The sequence below is a fragment of the Zootoca vivipara genome, chromosome 1 (genome assembly GCF_963506605.1).
Source record: "Zootoca vivipara chromosome 1, rZooViv1.1, whole genome shotgun sequence".
NCBI classification, from domain to species: domain Eukaryota; kingdom Metazoa; phylum Chordata; class Lepidosauria; order Squamata; family Lacertidae; genus Zootoca; species Zootoca vivipara.
The window spans coordinates 26,518,510-26,539,266 of NC_083276.1; the positions used below are offsets into that span (position 1 = coordinate 26,518,510).

The 20,757-nt window shown below is 42.2% G+C and overlaps 1 protein-coding gene across 1 annotated transcript in view; it reads right to left on the reverse strand.

The window, feature by feature from the left end:
- The window catches only part of TSHR (thyroid stimulating hormone receptor), a 36,383-nt gene extending 16,566 nt beyond the window's left edge, over positions 1–19,817 (reverse strand). The window contains exons 1-7 of the mRNA XM_035107835.2: positions 19,753–19,817; positions 18,477–18,551; positions 14,824–14,898; positions 13,557–13,637; positions 12,922–12,999; positions 12,347–12,415; positions 2,450–2,527 (exon numbers count right to left, since the gene is read on the reverse strand). Of these exons, the coding sequence (XP_034963726.1) occupies positions 2,450–2,527; positions 12,347–12,415; positions 12,922–12,999; positions 13,557–13,637; positions 14,824–14,898; positions 18,477–18,551; positions 19,753–19,817 (521 nt within the window). The remainder of the gene's footprint in view (positions 1–2,449; positions 2,528–12,346; positions 12,416–12,921; positions 13,000–13,556; positions 13,638–14,823; positions 14,899–18,476; positions 18,552–19,752) is intronic.
- Between the last annotated feature and the right edge of the window lie 940 nt (positions 19,818–20,757).

Sequence of the window (20,757 nt, forward strand, 5' to 3'; positions counted from 1 at the left end):
TCCTCTCACCATCCAGTTTCCTGGGAAAAAATATTTTGGCAGTAAAAGAGGCTTGTTCCTTTGCCATCATAGCAAGGGAGAGGGCAAATGGCAGCATGGCGGGCAGCGAGATCAAAATTCTACCCTTTATCCTCCCCATTTGGATTTGGGTCCGAAAGGCCAAGCAAAAGTGTGGAAGCATGGAGGACAAGTGTGACACTGCACAACATCATTGCTTATCACAGAGCCTGTCTGCTAAGGCCTTAGATTGAGTTTTCCCAGCTTTGTGGAACATGAGCTAACCTGAGACAGATTTAGGTCTGATCTTAAACCAGGAGGTTTGAATACAGCAAAAATATACAGTAAAGTGATTTTAACACAGCAAGATATACAGCAAAGATAGAGTAAGACTGTTTAAAATAAATGCCTTTAATCCTATTAAATATGTCATGACCTGATTAGCAGAAAGGGTCCATGGGTCAGAATAGGTCTGTAATACTCATTATACCTTGTTTTTCCATATTTCTCACAGCCAACCTCAGGATGAAAGTGAAGCCTCCTCAGGGAAGGGAAGGGAAGGCTCAGGAGTTGGCAAATCGCTAACTGCAAACTCTCTCCATTTATTTTTAACATTGGATGAAATTTTCCCCTTGTGCCCAAAGAGTTAATATTTTGGTTGAATTTGGAACAGTGCATGCTACAAAAGGTGATCAAATCATGAACCTCGTTTTGTTTTTGCTCAACTTGTCCAGAACTTGAGCTCTTTTGTTTGGAACTTAGGCAGCTGTGCTGGCTGACACAGTTGGTAGATTATGCCGATTGGGCCTCTGAATCCTAGCCAAGATCTCATTATGCGAAGAGCAGCAAGTGCGTAATCGTTCTTCTGAGGCTGGAAGAGAACCGGTGACTAGGTCCCTTCTGCTGTGTTGCTTATTTCTGAGGCTGGAGCATGGTGACTGAAAAACACAGCAATGTAATCAATGGCACTTGCCTCAGCTACAGAAAGAGGGATGGCGTAAGGCCCACAGGTCACTAGCAGAGCAACTGTTTTGCATGCAGAAGATCCCAGGTTCAATTCCCAGCACCTCCTGGTAGGGCTGGGAATGTCCCCTGTTTGAAATCCTGGACAGCCACTGCCAGTCGGACAATACTCACCTTGGTGGGCTACCAGTCTGACTTGGTAAAAGGCAACTTCCTGTGTTCCCATGAACTTGCGTTAACACAAAGCCTCTGTAACCACTGTTTGGAAGTGTGCAAGTCTGCCCTTATCAAGGCAAACATCTTCTATAACAGGGATGTGCTTTTTGGACTCCAACTCTCACCAACCCTACTCAGGTTGGCCAATGGTTAGAGATGCTGGAGACCTGCCGATTATTTGCGTGTGAACCCTGGGAATACATGTCAAGCCTCTCCTTTTCTGGGGGTGGGATATAAAACACTACAGGTAGGGCTTACCTGAATACAATGCTATCAGCCCAAAAGCTCGGTGAAAAGAAAAGTCTTAATGGAGCATCAAAAAGCCAACAGAGGGATGTGTTGTGGACAGGGGGGTGATCGGGTAGCCTCTGTTCTTATTTTTATTATGTGTTTTTTATATTGTGCTTTTATGTTGGGAACAGCCAAGATCTATGGGTATAGGGCGGTATATGCATTTTAATAATAATAATAATAACAACAACAACAACAACCAGGCTTCTTGAGGCAAGCAGTTATACAAAGCAGGGTGAAACCAAAAAGGCTATATTCTGTACCATATTCCAGCTAAACCAACTTTCAGTGTCAGTAGGGCACCAAGTACAGCCTCAGATTAGAACAGGCAGGCTGGCTCATGAGTTTGGCACTACCATTACTAGCGAAATGTCAGGGACTGTGAGAAGATGACGAGTGTGCACCAGGGGAAGGAGGGATGAAGTCTGACACGGTAGGCAAGACCAGTGATTTGTGGGGAACTGTACCGGCCAGGAGGCAAGAATCGTAGGCAGGGGGAGCGTCAAAGATGGAGGGTGGAGCAGAGGATGAGTTGGGATAAGAGGAAAAGAGGCAAGTCAGGCAAGTGGAGGGCCAGGTGCTTCCCCGCCTTCTCCTGCACTACTGTCTCCTAGAACCAAGAGGGGACTGAAAAGGGATGAGCAGAGGAAGCTCCCATGCCGGCGCAGCCTCTGATTGCATGCATGAAGCTCATTGGGGCAAGTACATAAACTGGTGGAGCAGAAGCGGTCCCCTGGTGCAGAAACTGCTCCGTTGAGTGCGGACCTGGGAACAGATTGTTGTGCAGGGTATCCAGAGCTGTAGAAGCGATTGTTGAGTGTTATCTGTTGTTGAGTTAACTATCTGCTGTGCTTGTTCCTTTGGTTGTGAAGTGCCCTTGTCACGAAAGACACATTATGTGAAACAACCAGCAGAGGATGCTTAGAGTACTATTAAATAACAATGCTATAATTTCAAGGTATCTCTGCTCGCTCTTACTCACAGTAGGCTTGGACCACTCTGCACACCCAAAAAAGCATCTTCATGAATAACTCTCAGATATTTGTTCTTATTCAGATACCTGCAAGGGGAAAGATAGCACCAATAATTAGCTGATAGCAGTATCTTATATTTTAAGAGATTTAATTGTATGGGAATAGTAAAAAGTAAAAAAAAAAAGTCAGACTGGGAAGCTAGGTCAGTTGATGCTGAATATCGGGCCCACTTTCTTCATCAAGCGGCTCCTAATAGAACATCCACTGAAGCCTATGGACAGGATTCCCCTAGGGAGCCTCACCAGCAGCTATCCCCCTTTGCCCCCCAAAATTGGTTGGGGTGTGTGTGTCAGGATAACTCCCAGAACAGTGGTCAGAAGGAGGAGAGGGGGGATCATTCTATCCAGCAAACTAAAACAACAGGTGTTAAAACAATAAAAACCTTATTTTAAAAAAACAATTCCAGAAAAGATTCAGACTAGAAAAATCATATTAAAAGGCTTGCTGAAGGAGCAATGTCTTCAATAGGCATTGATTCTAATATTCAAGGAACCAGTGACCTGAGTATCTCAAGAAACAAGCAACCCAGGGGAGGAAGCAAAGCATTCAGATGCTCAAGTACTCACTCCCAGGGAAAATCTTCCCCAGCCCTCCCAGTGCTGCAGAAATAATCTCCAGCAATAATGAATGTATAATCTGTCAATCAAGGTGAGAAACTCTCTTTTTGAGATGCAGAAATGGCATGGCAATGGATCACCAGTGAACAGGATTATGAGATCCCTGATCAACAATAAAAATTAGTTCCACTTGTATTGAGCACTTAGGAAAACTGCAAATAATATAATAACGTGTGTCATAATGTGTATACAATGTGCAAGAAATGTTTGCATTTTTAGTAGAACGGCGAGGGCGCTTCTTATTGTGATTAAGGAAACAGATGAGAATTAGAAGGGGGGGAAGTCAATGTAGATAAGGGCAACAAGATGTTAAGAAAATCTGGACTCTTATCTGGAAGCACCCAAAGTTATTCATATATAAAGTTGCAGTGGCATTGCTTTCTTCTGTGGCTTTATGGATTTTAAAATTTCCAACAATACAAAAACTGGAGTGTGCCTGAAGTTAGTAAGTGCCTTAGAAAGATTAAACGTGGTGCTGGCTTTTTAAACCAAACAAACAAACAAACAGCCCTTGCAAATTAAAAACATTAAACAAAAAAAGTTAGACAACTGACATGGATGGGAAGTTTGGTGTGCTAGAATGAAGTATGAGAAGATTTCTGCCTTGAATACTAAAAATCAATGGAAGGTGAACAATTGTTGTTGTTGTTTTTACATGTCTCTTCTCTGATATTTTGGACTTCGTTGGAAAGCTGAAACGTAGCTATCTGGTTCTACCAAGAAGGCAACACAGTCTTTCAAACCAATGGCATGTTTATAACAATGCCTTAACAAGGAGGGGCTGCAATGACAGCTGCCAACTTCAACATCTATGAGCCAGAATGTAGGATTTCCTGATGTTAATGGATTTCAGTTGCTTAAACCTTTTCTTTTAATAGCATCCAAAAGGATTTTTCTTGCTAACTCATTTTATTGTTATGTTTTTGTTGGTACAACATCTAGAGAACTTATTTTAATAAATGTTAAAGATGATTAATAAAGAAAGAAAGACAAAACATGCTAAAAGGCATACAGACGTTTAAGGGACTGTCTAGTTTGGCCCTTATCGGTGCTCCCTGTGGGGGAAGTTCTTTCCATTTACAGCAAGGAGGAACATTTATGGGTAAAGATGTGGAAGATGGTCTGTGCAGATGGTCTTCTTTCTGCGCAAGCAAGCATATGTGCACACACACACAAGTTTGGCCTCTTTTGTCTAGTTACCTATAGCATGAGCATCACATTGTTGTTGTTGTTGTTTAGTCGTTTAGTCGTGTCCGACTCTTCGTGACCCCATGGACCATAGCACGCCAGGCACTCCTGTCTTCCACTGCCTCCCGCAGTTTGGTCAAACTCATGTTGGTAGCTTCGAGAACACTGTCCAACCATCTTGTCCTCTGACGTCCCCTTCTCCTAGTGCCCTCAATCTTTCCCAACATCAGGGTCTTTTCCAAGGATTCTTCTCTTCTCATGAGGTGGCCAAAGTATTGGAGCCTCAGCTTCACGATCTGTCCTTCCAGGGAGCACTCAGGGCTGATTTCCTTAAGAATGGATAGGTTTGATCTTCTTGCAGTCCATGGGACTCTCAAGAGTCTCCTCCAGCACCATAATTCAAAAGCATCAATTCTTCGGCGATCAGCCTTCTTTATGGTCCAACTCTCACTTCCATACATCACTACTGGGAAAACCATAGCTTTAACTATACGGACCTTTGTCGGCAAGGTGATGTCTCTGCTTTTTAAGATGCTGTCTAGGTTTGTCATTGCTTTTCTCCCAAGAAGCAGGCGTCTTTTAATTTCGTGACTGCTGTCACCATCTGCAGTGATCAAGGAGCCCAAGAAGGTAAAATCTCTCACTGCCTCCATTTCTTCCCCTTCTATTTGCCAGGAGGTGATGGGACCAGTGGCCATGATCTTGGTTTTTTTGATGTTGAGCTTCAGACCATATTTTGCGCTCTCCTCTTTCACCCTCATTAAAAGGTTCTTTAATTCCTCCTCGCTTTCTGCCATCAAGGTTGTGTCATCTGCATATCTGAGGTTGTTGATATTTCTTCCGGCAATCTTAATTCCGGCTTGGGATTCATCTAGTCCAGCCTTTCGCATGATGAATTCTGCATATAAGTTAAATAAGCAGGGAGACAATATACAACCTTGTCGTACTCCTTTCCCAATTTTGAACCACTCAGTTGTTCTATATCCAGTTCTAACTGTAGCTTCTTGTCCCACATAGAGATTTCTCAGGAGACAGATGAGGTGATCAGGCACTCCCATTTCTTTAAGAACTTGCCATAGTTTGCTGTGGTCGGCATAGTCAAAGGCTTTTGCATAGTCAATGAAGCAGAAGTAGACGTTTTTCTGGAACTCTCTAGCTTTCTCCATAATCCAGCGCATGTTTGCTATTTGGTCTCTGGTTCCTCTGCCCTTTCGAAATCCAGCTTGCACTTCTGGGAGTTCTCGGTCCACATACTGCTTAAGCCTGCCTTGTAGAATTTTAAGCATAACCTTGCTAGCGTGTGAAATGAGCGCAATTGTGCGGTAGTTGGAGCATTCTTTGGCACTGCCCTTCTTTGGAATTGGGATGTAGACTGATCTTCTCCAATCCTCTGGCCATTGCTGAGTTTTCCAAACTTGCATCACATAAGTAGGTGCAAAAATAAATCGGGGGGTGGGAAGCTCTGAGTGGTAGACAGATTATCCTGTCTATCTGCCTTTCTAAATCTTACACATATTCTGAAAAGGCTCTGACCTTGTTTTGTTTCTTTGATCTGAGGAATTATTATTAGGGGATTGAATGGCTTAAAATAGCCTTCTATGATAAAAGCCTTTTTCTATGAGGGTTAGAAGATCAAACCAAATTGGTTTTGGAGAAGGATTGTTACTTAGGAGCTGCCCACATCTTTCACAATGGTTTTGTTGGCAGACCACCTCTGTGTTATAAAGGTGACATGAAGGCTGGCAATATCAACCCTGCCGTGCAGGAATCCCCTACGGATAACCACAGTGCCTGGAGACAAACAGACAGACAGGTTGTGTATCAACAGTTGTGTATCCGCAGCAGTGACCAGGGGAAGAATGACCACTGAGAGGAGCTCAGAGAGAAGAAACACCCTGGTGTACCTGTAGCAGCACAACCGGACGCCTTCATCTGTCCCATCTGCAACAAAACAGGTCTATCTACAGCCACAGTGGGCTATGCAACCCTCCAAGAGTTTGACGTCATCCCCAAAGGCTCATTCCTCCACTGTCTCCTGAGACAGATGGATGCCAGCCAGCCAACCCCCCCCCCAACTCCATGCCAGAAAGAACATTCTCTTATTCTTTTCTCATCACATTTTTTGCCAGTGATATATGTAAATGGTGAACGGGCCCTATCAGTGCTCAAAATAGTCAAAAGGAGCTTAGCGTCCATGTCAAGTATTTATTTGATGTGGCTGTTCAGATATTTTGAATTTCCTTAAAGGGCTGACTCGAGGCATTTTGAGGCCTGGGATGAAGGACAAGATGGTGTCCCCTTCCAATCCCATTTACAGAAGCCAACTATACTGCCAGCTGAGCCTTACTTCAGCATGGGGCAGCATACTCCAAAATTATTTAAGGCAGCAGGATAGCTTAGGACAGTGATGGGCAACCTTTTGAGCTTGGTGTGTCAAAATTCGCCAAAAAACCGAGTATAACTCGTGTGGTGTGTCACTTCGAGAAAAAAACAATAATTTCACGATATTTATAGTTTAAATAACAAAAATGTATAATTGCAATACATAACTGTATTTAATTAACCAAAAACTAACTATTTAACCAAACTAAACCAAAACCCCTTATTTATCACAAAGTGCCCAGAGTTGTTGAGCTTTTTGGGGGGAGCTGCTGACCAAAGTTTTGGAGGTTTTTTTCGGGGGTGCAAAAGTTGCTTTGCTTTTTGGGGGGATGTCCCAAAGCTGCTGCGCTTGGGGGGGGGAAGAGAACAGAAATAAATGACGAATAATACCTTTGCTGGAACTAATGCGCAGCACCGATATAGTCTGCTAAAGCGCCAAAAAACCAGCACAGAAAGGGTTAAAAATGAATGCTGTTACACCCAATCATAGTCTGCCAAAGCGCCAGAAAAAACAGCACAGAAAGGGTTAAAAACCCATCTCTGGCTACCAGCAACAACAACAACAACAAAGGACCTGGGTTTTAAAAGCGGAGACAAGCTGTAGCGTGAGGAGGAGCAGGAGAACAAATGGGGGGGGAAAACAACAACAGCGCGAATGGACCAATGGGGTGCATGCCAGCAGTGAGGGCTCTGCGTGTCACGTCTGACACGCGTGTCATAGGTTCGCCATCACTGGCTTAGGAGGAGGTACAGGGCAAATAATGCGGCACATACAGCTCTACCCTTGAAACACCTCTCCGTTAATCGCTGCCTGTCTCCCCAGCAACCTCTACCTGGGCCTTCAAGCTACACAAAACTAATAACCTAAAGACCAACCGCCCTCCCCGTAAAAACAGACACTTGTGGCTCTGTGGTCATATCCACAAGGATTGAAATGCAATTTCTCTCTGCTCCTTTTTTTGAGCTCCACAAGTGGTCCTTCCGAACCTGGAACTATGTTCAATCTGTTGTGTTTGGAATGCAACAAATCCATCTTTCTTCTCCTGTTTTCTTATCTGGAAGGGCATAAAACGATAGCAGGCACCCATCAGGTTGCTGTAGCATGAGTCAAAATAACAGGGCCATCCAAAATCGGCATTCCAGCCTCTCTCAGGTAGCAGCCAATGATCAGATGTTGAAAATCCAAGCCTTGAGAAAGCCTGAAACCTGGTCAGTTTTCTAAGACCGGAGCTGGAAAACTGTGCCAAAATGAAAGCAGAGCTGGGATAGACCAAAGAAGCATCAGAATTTTTCCTAATTCTTGCTGCGCAAGAAGACAAGTTGAAGCCAGAGCAGAGTGCAGACCAACTCAGCTTCCAAACAATAATGAGACAAAGTTCAAGACTATGAAGACAGAATGGAACAGGGGGAAAGGCAGAAAGCTTTTTGCTAAGGCAACATTCCCGTGATAACAAAAAATTGTACATAATATATGAACATCTGGTTGGAGAGGAGGACCAAATTGGCAAAATCTCTTTTAGGAGAGGGAGGCACAAGGAATTTAGGAACACAGTGCATGTATATTCAGTAGAGGCATTTCTCTGTAGGTACTATACGTTTCAAACACATTCCCCCTTCCCCAAGAATCCTAGGAACTATAGTTTGTTAAGAGTGCTGGGAACTGTGCCTCAATAAAGGTAGGCTACAGTTCCCAGATTGTGTCGACCACAGCAAACTACAGCAAGTTCTTAAATAAATGGGAGTGCCTGATCATCTCATCTGTCTCCTGAGAAATCTCTATGTGGGACAAGAAGCTACAGTTAGAACTGGACATGGAATAACTGATTGGTTCACAATTGGGAAAGGAGTACGGCAAGGCTGTATATTGTTTCCCTGCTTATTTAACTTCTTTGCAGAATTCATCGTTTGAAAGGCTGGACTGGATGAATCCCAAGCCAGAATTAAGATTGCCGGAAGAAATATCAACAACCTCAGATATGCTGATGACACAACCTTGATGGCAGAAAGTGAGGAGGAATTAAAGAACCTTTTAATGAAGGTGAAAGAGGAGAGCGCAAAATATGGTCTGAAGCTCAACATCAAAAAAACTAAGATCATGGCCACTGGTCCCATCACCTCCTGGCAAATAGAAGGGGAAGAAATGGAGGCAGTGAGAGATTTTACTTTCTTGGGTTCCATGATGACTGCAGATGGTGACAGCAGTCACCTGCTTCTTGGGAGAAAAGCAATGACAAACCTAGACAGCATCTTAAAAAGCAGAGGCATCACCTTGCTAACAAAGGTCCGTATAGTTAAAGCTATGGTTTTCCCAGTACTGATGTATGGAAGTGAGAGCTGGACCATAAAGAAGGCTGATCGCCGAAGAATTGATGCTTTTGAATTATGGTGCTGGAGGAGACTCTTGAGAGTCCCATGGACTGCAAGAAGATCAAACCTATCCATTCTGAAGGAAATCAGCCCTGAGTGCTCATTGGAAGGACAGATCGTGAAGCTGAGGCTCCAATACTTTGGCCACCTCATGAGAAGAGAAGACTCCCTGGAAAAGACCCTGATGGAGGTCACAAGGAGAAGTGGACGAGAGAGGACGAGATGGTTGGACAGTGTTCTCAAAGCCACCAACATGAGTCTGACCAAACTGCGGGAGGCAGTGGAAGACAGGAGTGCCTGGCGTGCTATGGTCCATGGGGTCATGAAGAGTCGGACACAACTTAACGACTAAACAACAACAACAACAGTTCCCAAAATGTGGGGTGGGAGACATGCTTTAAATATATATGCAGCCAAACAGATGAATGGGGAAAGCTTTCAGACTGGTTTGTCAATGGAAAAGTCCAAGTCACATACCTGTGTCTCACTTACACCCCAAGCTATACCTAATTTAGAGTCCTCAACTCTTTAGCTTCCTTCTTTCCACTTCACTTTAAAAGCACTTTGTTTAAGCAACAACCCAACCAACCAAGCTTCTAGAATTACACTTTCAAAAATAAATTTCGCTGTCAGGGCATGTCTTCATTATTTTAGAATCCATTACTAAAATGCTAAAGCAGTTTGTTTTAGTTGCGAGTCCCTGAGCCAATGAAGCTAATCAGAATTCGTGCTGGAATTACCTAGCATTACCATATTTTTAAACATTTCTAGCACATCAAGAGACACCAAAAAAAGAACTTGAAAAGCATGCCTTGTGGCTTTTGGCTTGCTCTCTCCTCACAAAAAAACTGCACTCCCCAATTTTTTTCATATTAGTACTGTCATTCATATGTTTGACCGAAGCTATGGAGCATCAAGTGCTAGTGGAGTTTATTATTTCTGAAAGGAAAGATGGTGTGTAATCCTATATGGTGATTTTAGATTCCAGTGTATGTGAATTGTCTCCTTTTCCAGGCAGTTGTCACTCATGATGACACACCAGTCTGTGATACAAGAGTTTATTTTAAGGTAAGAGAAAGATACTTGTGGGGCTCAATTTTTCAATGCCAATTTATAGTTCACATTTATGCTATATTTTTAAGCACCATACAGTTCACCTCCTCCAAATAGGAGCTCTTTTAAAAAAGAATAAAATAAAGTATAGTCCACAGAAGGGATAAAAATGATACTACAAAAATGCTTGTAAGCAAATTCATGTGACATACCAAGAAAACTAGTTACATGTACGTAGTCGTGTTGGTCTGACGCAGTCAAAACAAAATAATATAAAAATCCTTCCAGTAGCACCTTAGAGACCAACTAAGTTTGTCATAGGTATGAGCTTTCGAAAGCTCATACCTATGACAAACTTAGTTGGTCTCTAAGTTGCTACTGGAAGGATTTTTTTATTTATTTTGTTATACTGTACCAAGAAAAACTTAGTTGGTCTTTAAGGTGCTACTGAAGGAATTTTTTTATTTTGTACCAAGAAAAGTTAGGCTAAACCGGATGGGACATTTGTCATGTAGTTCGGTGCTGCAAAGGGTTAGGAATGCAGGAAGCTGCCTTATAATGAGTCAGGCCATTGCTCCATCTAGTCTAATGTTGTCCACACTGACTGGCAGCAGTTTTGTATATGTGTGTGTGCATATGAAGAAGTAAGGAAAAATAAGTGTGCACACCTACAAAGAATAGAATCAACTGCACAGCAAGCAGTGATTTTTTGCTTATTCATTTGGCATGATCTGCTAAGACTACAGCACAATTATGTAGCCTGAGTGTTTAGGTTAGCACTTAGATTAAAGCTAGCCTTGAGTATTCTGTTAAAGGAGATTTATACTTTGTTTCTACAGGTGCCTGGAAATGACCAGCTTGTAAAAACATGAGTTCCTTTTCAAAAACACAAGTTACTCATGGTGAGCACAAAGTCAGATTTTCAGATGAGGTGTGGCTGTTTTGTTTCAAATAGTATGAAATGGAGGTTCCAAGAGGTTTAGTTCCATTGCAGCCAGAGGATTTTCTAAGGCCCTGAAAAAGCTTGAAAAGGGAGCTATTTTAATCATCATCATCACCATGGTACCCTCATGTGCATCTATATTTTTATTTCACTCAACAATGGTAATTTAATTAAGAAACAATCAAATTTTGTAGCTTTTAACTCATACTTTCTAAACAGCCCTTATAGTTTAAAGACTTTTTGAGAAAGTGTTTTTGGGAACAAAGAACTCCCCCCTCCCCCCCCCAATGCCATATAGTGGGATGAGGGAACTGTGGCCTTCCAGGCGTTGTCAGTTTGTTCAACTGCACAACTGCAGCCGTTTTATTTGTTTCTAAACACACAATTTCTTTGTTTTGTTCTCTTTTCCTCTTCATTTTTTTGTGCTGTGTGTTTCCCCCTAATAAATTAGCTATAAAAAAATCCAAACAACCTGGAAAAATGAAAAACAATTTCTCCAAATCTCCTTGCCTCATTTATTTCCTATTGATTTCACTGTAAATTACTGCACAACCATCTTCGTGTTTTAGAATGGGAAATGCCTGTCGTTTCAGGACTGAATATAAATTAAGTGCATGCAAGCTTTTGTTGAACTGGGAGTTCAGTCCCAGGTGCTTGCTATTGTGGAATTTGCTCGCTGATTATTTTTCATTTTTTAAGATGTGAGTACTGCTTAGCAGACTCCTGCACACCTGCCCCGTTTGTGCAAAATTAACACATTCAAACAAACAAACAAACTGGAAGACAAAGACAAAAGGGAGCATTTACCAGTATGGATGGGAATAAGCAATTTAATTTCAACTTCAGCTGCAAATGGGCATGTGTGTAAACTTGTTGTTGGCATCTGTCTGCCTTCAGTGTGAAGAAATGAGCTAAAATCTGAATGGAGAAAACATAGCTTCAAAGCCAGACCCATCTCAAATGTGCACAAGTCCTATGAGATGCTGTTTCACCCAAATTGAAAACTTTTTGAAGTCGTTAGGTGTTTAATTGAACCTGGTGTGGTAAAGTGTTTAAGAGACTGAGCAATGAATCGTGAAGTAACAGTTTCGAATTGCACATCTGCTATAAACACACTAGCTGGTCTTTGGCAAGCCAAACTCGCTCAGTTTCAGTTCCCCCATCAGAAATAACGGGGATAATGACACTGACCTACCTTATAGAGTTGCTGTAAGGAGTGCAACTAGATAACGCATCCAATATTCTTTAGATACCTGAAAGCATGATGCAATTGGTAAGTATTATTGATTACTTACACAGAATCTAACTTTGTTCCATTGAAGGCATGGGCGTCAACCTTTGTGAACCCATTGTTGTATAACTTTCTGTAAACAAACAAAACATAGATTAGCTGATGTGATGCAACTGCAACTGGGCTTTTTTTCTTTTTGCACGCACACTGTGTCCTAACTTACTTTAGTCTCATGGCGCTGGAATGCTTGTTCCCATTGCTCCCCATCGCCAAGGTATACTTCCCCCTAACTAGCATTTGAACACCTATATATTTTTGGTTTTGATGGCATTATATGAAATTCCATTATATCTTGGCCTATTTATTTTTCTTCCCACTGAAACCAATGGGAGGTAACATTTAAGAAATAAACAACTCGGGGTAAAATTCCAAACTGGCTACTTACTGCCTTGGCAGGGGAAAGCTCAGTAGGGCTTGCGAAACAGTGGCCCCTCTCCCAAACATATCCCCCCATTGCTTGCTCTGCCCATCATCTTTCCAACTGACAACTATTTTCTTATGTTAGCATTACTCATTAAGGCTGAACTACTGCTTCACAACTACTGAAACAAAAAGGAGGAAGAGAGAACAACAACATACAGGCTAAGGGATTCGTTGCATAGCCCTTGGAATGCATTTGCGGGCACCGAAATCATGTATGGATTATCAGCCATTTCACTGTGAAAAAAGAGGGAAAGGCTTAGTATTACAATAAAATACAATTATATGTTAATATAACTCTGTGATTATAGATATAGATATAGACACACACATACATGCTTAATTTTTCTTTAGACATTTAGACAACTGCACTGTACTGTATGTGAGGCAGCCCTTGATAACTGGAAATTTCAACTGATGCAGTATCCTAATAAGGATAGACAATGGAGAAAATAATATACAGTACCAGCACTTCAGCAGCTTTGCTGTTTGTTTGTTTGTTTGTTTGTTTCCAAATTGTCTTCTTCACCCAAAGGGCAGCCTCTCCAGTACTATTTATGCAACAAATTAGAGCACCCGAAACACGCAGAGAGGCTCTCTGGTGAACTCTGGCTGGAAGCAGAAATTACAACAGATAAAAAAGGGTGCCACTGAAAACAACACTTGTGATTCTCTCCTCCTCTATTCTTCATGAAGTCTAGCAGTGCACAACAGACAACGGACTACAACTTTTATCTGCCCTGATAAACTTCATTGGCTGCCGCTTAAAGGAGAAGGGAAACTCTGATACTTGCAGCAAAAAGTTCATATCTGCTGTCACTGAGTTGATCTTCGTGAGGTCAGGGAAAACTCTGAGTCCAGTGTTCATGATCACACTGAAATAAAGCAGAAAGAGAGAAGGAGAATTAAATGGTGTGCCTATGTACACAAAGAGATCCATTTTTTATTATTTATTCATTTATTTATTTAAACAGTTTACATGCTGTTTAGCAGCATAGCTCTAAGTGGTATACTGTAAGGTTGCAAAAGATTTAAGATAGTTAGTGCAGATATGCCTTTAAAACTATGATTGTACAATCTAGGCCAAACTAAGTTCCACTGATATAAATTAGGTTCATATACCTGTGGGAGCAAGGATTGGACTAGCTGACTTCCCAGGGTAGCATCAAAGCCAGTGATTCCCGATTGCAAGATTGACATCTCTGCAAAACTAGGCTGCAGTGATCAAAACTGGCTGGACAGGAGATTTATCTGAGTGTAGCATCTACGTATATCTCATCTGTTAGGGAGATTCATTTATTGCTGTTGACAGCTGACCCTTTGAATGGCAGAGGAAGTCTAGGGACTCAGCTACATTAGTAACGAAAAATCGTTTGATTTGCGTTATAACACTGTGACACCAGATGACGCTGTGGAGTCCTGCCTTTCGCCAACGTGATTTCCCATAATAAACTTTACAGCGTGTTTTCCTGAACCACCTTATTGATGTGCCAACATCCAGCCTGGGATTCCTCCCACCCAGCCCAGATGAGAAAAGTGGTAATCCACAGTGTTTGTGAAAATGAATAATTGGTTAGCAGTGTGCATCAGACCGGGAGAGAAAGAGTTAGTTTGAGCTCTGAAAACATCTGGTGGGTGGGTGGGGTGACTTGTTCCCCTAGGAGAGCTGAGATGGGGCAGCAGACTTCAGTTGAAGGTGTAATACTTCACCTTGGCTCAACCTGTATATTTGTAAATCTTTTTTCCAAAACGCCAGTAAGCAGTGGTATTTTTTCTAGAAAAGAAGTGCCAGAACTCACCGTGATCGCCTCTCTTGTTCTCTTAGAATGGCAATGGCTCCTACCTGAGAGGAGTCGGAACTGAGTTCCGGTGACTTATGGATGAAAAAATGCCCTGGCAGTAAGCCTCCATAAAATAAGAACTGGGGCACTGCTGTAAGCATGAAAAAATATCCCTATTTTGAACTCTAATGTTGGCGGGTAGAACCCTGAGGTTAAGGAAGCGCCCAAATCTTACAAGAATAGCAATTCCCTAGTCTTTTGTTTTCAGTAGGCTACTTACAGGTATTTCAGCAACGGGAGATTCATGAAAGCTTCGGGATCTATGTATTGTAGGTTTCTAGCATTTCGGATTTCTCTGTTCAAAATACAATCAAATGTCCACAAAGAAGGTAAGTGTTTCTGTTCTTGCACACCTCACATTAAAACACCCCCACACCCCCAATAGGAAGATACCTTATACAGAGTCAGACCACTGATCCATCTAGCTCAGGCTTTCAGACTAGGATATCTCCTCCCCCCCCCCGAGATGCTGAGTATTGCACCTGCACACAAAACAGATGCTCTCCGCCCCTGTGTTTGGTCTATGAAGTTATGAGAACTGAAAGTCCATTCTTATAAACGAGCTCCATGTGAACTATGGCCTATTAGCAAATGTTTAGTCCAAATAACGTGTAACAAGCTGACCTCACTCAAAGGCAGGACCTGTTTTCTGGGTGGTACGATTAGCATAATTTTCTGAAAAGATTGGATTGGACCCCTTTACAGTTATACAACAGAAAAGAAACACTACTTGGCCTGCTTGTCTTTGTAATATGTTGGTCTTTGTGATAAAAAAAACCCACAGTTGTTTATAATGTTTTCGAGGTCAGACACAAAAAAGATTTTCTGATGTGCAAAAAGATTTCAGTTATGAATATGGGCTCAGAAAGAATATTAAATTAATTAACAATACAAAACAAAGCATGCAGGCGATTTTAGCATTGCCATATGGCTGGATTCCTTCTGACCTGCCTGGAATTCAAGAAGCAAAAGCCAGTGCTAGAAAATGAAAAGCCAGCCACAGTTTTGGTGTGTGATCTATCTATCTATCTATCTATCTATCTCTATCTATCTATCTATCTATCTATCTATCTATCTATCTATCTATCTATCTATCTATCTATCTATCATCTATCTATCTTATGGCATGCCACTCCAGTCTCCGAATGGCACAAGATTCCAGGGGTTCCAGGGATCAGTTTCCTAGGAATGATGACAAGCAGACACTGCGGTGTCTTTATGATATATGGTTTATTTACACATATCTACAACCTGAGCCTAACCACAGAGCCTAGGGGCTTGCCGATCAGAAGGTCGGCGGTTAGAATCCCTGCGACGGGGTGAGCTCCCATTGCTCGGTCCCAGCTCCTGCCAACCCAGCAGTTCAAAAGCACGTCAAAGTGCAAGTAGATAAATAGGTATCACTACAGCGGGAAGGTAAACGGCGTTTCCGTGCGCTGCTCTGGTTCACCTGAAGCGGCTGTGTCATGCTGGCCACATGACCTGGAAGCTGTACAACGGCTCCCTCGGCCAAGAACTATAACTTATTAATGCAAGATGAGCGCCGCAACCCCAGAGTTGGTCACGACTGGACCTAATGGTCAGGGGTCCCTTTACCTTTACATCCTGAGCCTACAATGGAGGGGCTCACAGCATTAACACCCCATGAGGGTATTGCTTCTCCCATAGCCACAGCCTTGGATTCCAGATGAAAACAGGCATGGCTCTTTCTCTCAGCTGTCCAGCCTGCTGCTAGCTTCTACCTCTCACACACCTCAACTCTGGCATTTGCCTTTCTAACTAACAGCTAGTTGAGAGGCGGGACCCACCCATTGGGTCTCTGCCACAGAGCCACTTCTTTTGTTAACTTAACGACACACACCAAACCCTGTTCCCTCTTCTGCTTCCGACACCTCCTCCTCCCAGTCTGCCTCTTCTTCTCCCTCTGACCACTCATCCATCCCACCACCACTCCTCTGGCTCCCAGCCTTCTTCCCCTGGGGGGTTCCCTTGGGGATTCCCCAGCCAGTGCTTCCCCCCCCCCCACGCCTCTGCATCCAGCCAATCTATGCCTGCCTATCATGCCCTCCTTATGAGCTCCTCGAGAGCTATTTTGCCTTCCATAGTCTGAGACAAAATTTTGGACTAGGTGATTCTTACGCTCCTTTTTCTGAGCACTTGTCGAAGCCAGAGCAATTAGCCCCTCTTTTTATGAGGAGCAAGTTCTCAATTAAACAAACAAACAAAGCATTAAAATATACAGATGGTGTGTTCACTCACTCGCTTTCCTTTAAAAATAAATGTTAACACATACATAAATATATATACTTCTGAATAGTCCTCTGTTGCATGGCTGGTTTTCCCCTAAAACTGTTTAAAGTAATTGAAACCAATCTTTAAACAAACTTTGATGATAGCAGCTAAATATTATTTTAGAAGTAAGGCTTCTAAAATGTAATGTAACATAAATGTACAGCATTTGTTTGTTCCCCAACTGACCTTGCCCTCTGGAGAATAATTACACAGAAGCCAGTGACATTCAACTAATGCTAATGATCTAAGGGGCTCTGAAGAGAATTCAGAAAAAAACACTCACATTCTGAAGGGCTTTCCCTCACAGAATGATATCTGGCATGCATAGTCAAACCTTTTAACCTTTCCCCAATTAAGTTTTCTTAATTGACAAGAGGTATGGTTAGATGAGTGTGTCCTTTGGGCTTCATAATCCTGTTTACCAGCACAATCTAGCAGTTGCAAATAGACTGTGGATATCAATTAATATTATGCAACTTTCCGAATGCTGCAAAACAAACCCACCAGTTAATGGCACTAGCATGTCATATTGGTGTTCATTGTTAGCGACTCTGTATGAATATGGGTTTTCATTCATTTTTTTTATTTTTTGGAAACGTAGTTTTCATTCATTTCCATCTATGGGTTTTCTTCTATAGCTGGTATATACATAGTTCACCATACAGTTAATTTTTTGGCGATCACTCGTAGCTGAGTAAGATTGTCTTCCATGAACATGGTCTTAACAGTGAGTCCATAAGTGACTGTGGAGGCCAATTCTGGATCCACACGTCCTTCCACAGTGGGGACATAGGTTTCTGGGTGGGAGTTGATCATCCTCTTAGCTCAATTCTCCTTTGTGCCCTGAGTTCGTGCCTCTTCAAACTCCACTACACCTTTGGTAAAGGCAGTTATCAGTGCTTATACTACATTTTTTAAGATTTGGCTTGAGAACATTCTTAAGTTGGGAATAGAGTAGCTGCTTTGGAAGATAATAATCAGGCATCCAAATACAGTGGTATCTCGACTTACGAACGACTCGACAACTGAATTTTTCGACTTACAAATGGGACAAATGGCCGTGTGCTTACGAATGTCTTGACACCCGAAAGGAAACCGCGGTGCTTTTAGATAGGGATTTTTCAACTTACGAATTTTTAGATAGGGTTGCTTCGACTTACGAATTTTCCCATTTCCAATGCATTCCTATGGGAAATCGCGTTTCCAATGGCGCTTTTTGACTTACGAATTTTTCGACCTACGAAGGTGCCTTCGGAACGGATTAAATTCGTAAGTTAAGGCACCACTGTAGTTAAACAGTCATTGGAAGCTATATATCCAAAAGAGAGACTAGGATTTGGAATAAGCAGCAAATTAGGGAGCTGTGGAACTGACATTCTTATTTAGCCCTTTAAATATTAATATTAATAATACTGATGTTTGAAAATTAACAGTTTTGAAGAGATAAATGCATCTCTTGATAACCTTAACTTTATGAGCTGATCTACTGTAGCCAAGTTCACACAACCAGCTGAACACATTTTACCAGCTGTTCATATCATAGGACCAGTTCAAATTATTCAAGGATTTTCATCTACTTACATATGCGTGACTTTGTTTAGATTTCTGAAAGAATGAGCCTCCAGGATCTGCAGCACTGCATCTATGGTGATATAGCTACATGGGAGAAAAATGGGAAGGGAGGTCATACACAAAGGCAGATGGAAATCTATGAGCTGAGTTCATTGTATCTGTCCTCTGTAAGTATCCCTCTGCTCCAGGGAGAGTCAATGTTGTGCCCTCCAGATGTTGGGCTACAAGTCCCATTGTCCCTGATCATTTTGGTTGGAGCTGATGGGAGCTGGAGTCCAACCACATCGGGAGGTTAGCTGCCCCTCTTTTCTTTCATTGTTTTTAATTGGCTAAAGTAATGATGGCAGGGGAATCACGCCAAAACGTGCGGTCAAAAGGTTAATTTGTACTTACGGTTTTTAAAGCAGTTAATAATGCAACATCTGGCTGCAGAGATACATAACAGTTCTCATTGCGTCCAGAGAACTACGGTTGCAAGGCAGGCTTGTGTTGGTGGCAGGGTGTTACTTGGCAACCAGGTAGGAGGACCACAGAATAGTTGTTTAGTCTGGACATAGCAGTGATGGGGAAGCTGTGGTCCTTCAGATGTTGCTGGATTCCAATTCCAATCATCCTTAAGCACTGGCTACCATGGCAAGGGCTGATGAATTACGATTCCAATAATGTGTGGAGTGCAACATCCCTAAGGGTAAAGGGACCCCTGACCGGTAAAGTCGTGACCGACTCTGGGGTTGCGGCGCTCATCTCGCATTATTGGCCGAGGGAGCCGGCGTACAGCTTCCAGGTCAAGTTGCCAGCATGACAAAGCCGCTTTTGGTGAACCAGAGCAGCACATGGAAACGCCGTTTACCTTCCCGCTTGGTATCTACTTGCACCTTGACGTGCTTTCGAACTGCTAAGTTGGCAGGAGCTGGGACCGAGCAACGGGAGCTCACCCCGTCAAGGGGATTTGAACTGCCGACCTTCTGACCGGCAAGCCCTAGGCTCTGTGGTTTAACCCACAGCGCCACCCATGTCCCAACATCCCTAGTGTATTATTAATTTATTTCTTGTTGGCATATACACTTTGGAACTCCCTGCCTATTGACATCAGGCCTGAACCATTTTGTTCACCTCATCTGTTTGTTACTCAGTCAAGTCTGCCTGGTGTTTTTTTTTTAAAAAAAAACTTCTTGGATTCAGTCAGCTTTATTCAGCTACTTCTGCTAACAATCTGAGCTACCAAAGTTGTTTTTAATGCTTCACCCCATTTTAATATAAAAACACATTGGGGGTTGGAACTTACATCCTGGAGATGTTGGGAAGATTGGAGAATGCTTCTCTAGGAATTATTCTCAAATGGGTTTCCATAAACCTCCTGTAGGAACAAAATTCTGTTAGTTCAAGAGAATAACAGATTAAAAAACATTTTTTTCCGTTTCTCAGAGCAGAGTGGAACTTATGTTGGGGGCAGAGGGAGAAATGATTACAGGGCAGGTGGAGATGAGAGAATATGATGAGAGTATATGACAGGGGTCACCAACGTTTGGGCCAGGGGTCACATTTTGAATGTGAGCGTGCTGGGGGTGCCAGTCACAAAATGGCTGCCATTGGGGTTCAATATTGGATGCCTTGGAGGCAATGGCATAACACTAAATTACAGTTCAATCATGATGAGACTTTCCCCAGAATTTGATTTGATTTGATTTGGGACAGGGACATGGTAAATAGGGAACACAGTCTCTTCCTGTGCCACAGTTCAAATCAAAGGCAGATATTATGTTAAGCTGCTTTTAAATAAAAATAAAAATAGTGAATGATCCAGTTGTGCCTCTTCCATACAGTCCCCTTCCTCAAAGAGAAAAATAATGCTGGTATGATTTTGCACATCTTTGTATCCTCTAAATCATATTTCAGCAATAAATTTTAGCATGTTTCCCTCCCTTTCCCTACCTTGTAGGACTCCTTGTTGTTTTTAACTAAATATTAAGAACATAAAAAGACACCTACTAGATCAAGACACATAGCTTAATTGTTCATTGCTAAATCTGTTCATCATGAAACAGCTCCCCAAATATGCCAAATCTATTCTTTTTTTTAAAAAAAAGCTGTTTATTATGCCTCATATTGCAGCTGGTAGAATTTTTGTCTAATAATGTCAGTCTTTGTGGCTTTACCACATCTGCACAATTAATTATACAAAATACACTCAAAACAATAGGATTAAGTGGAATAGGAAGGCTGAAGTCTGTGTGTCAGACTGAATCCTATTAATTTTTCACTTGGGAAGCAGGATGAAAAGCTATTAATA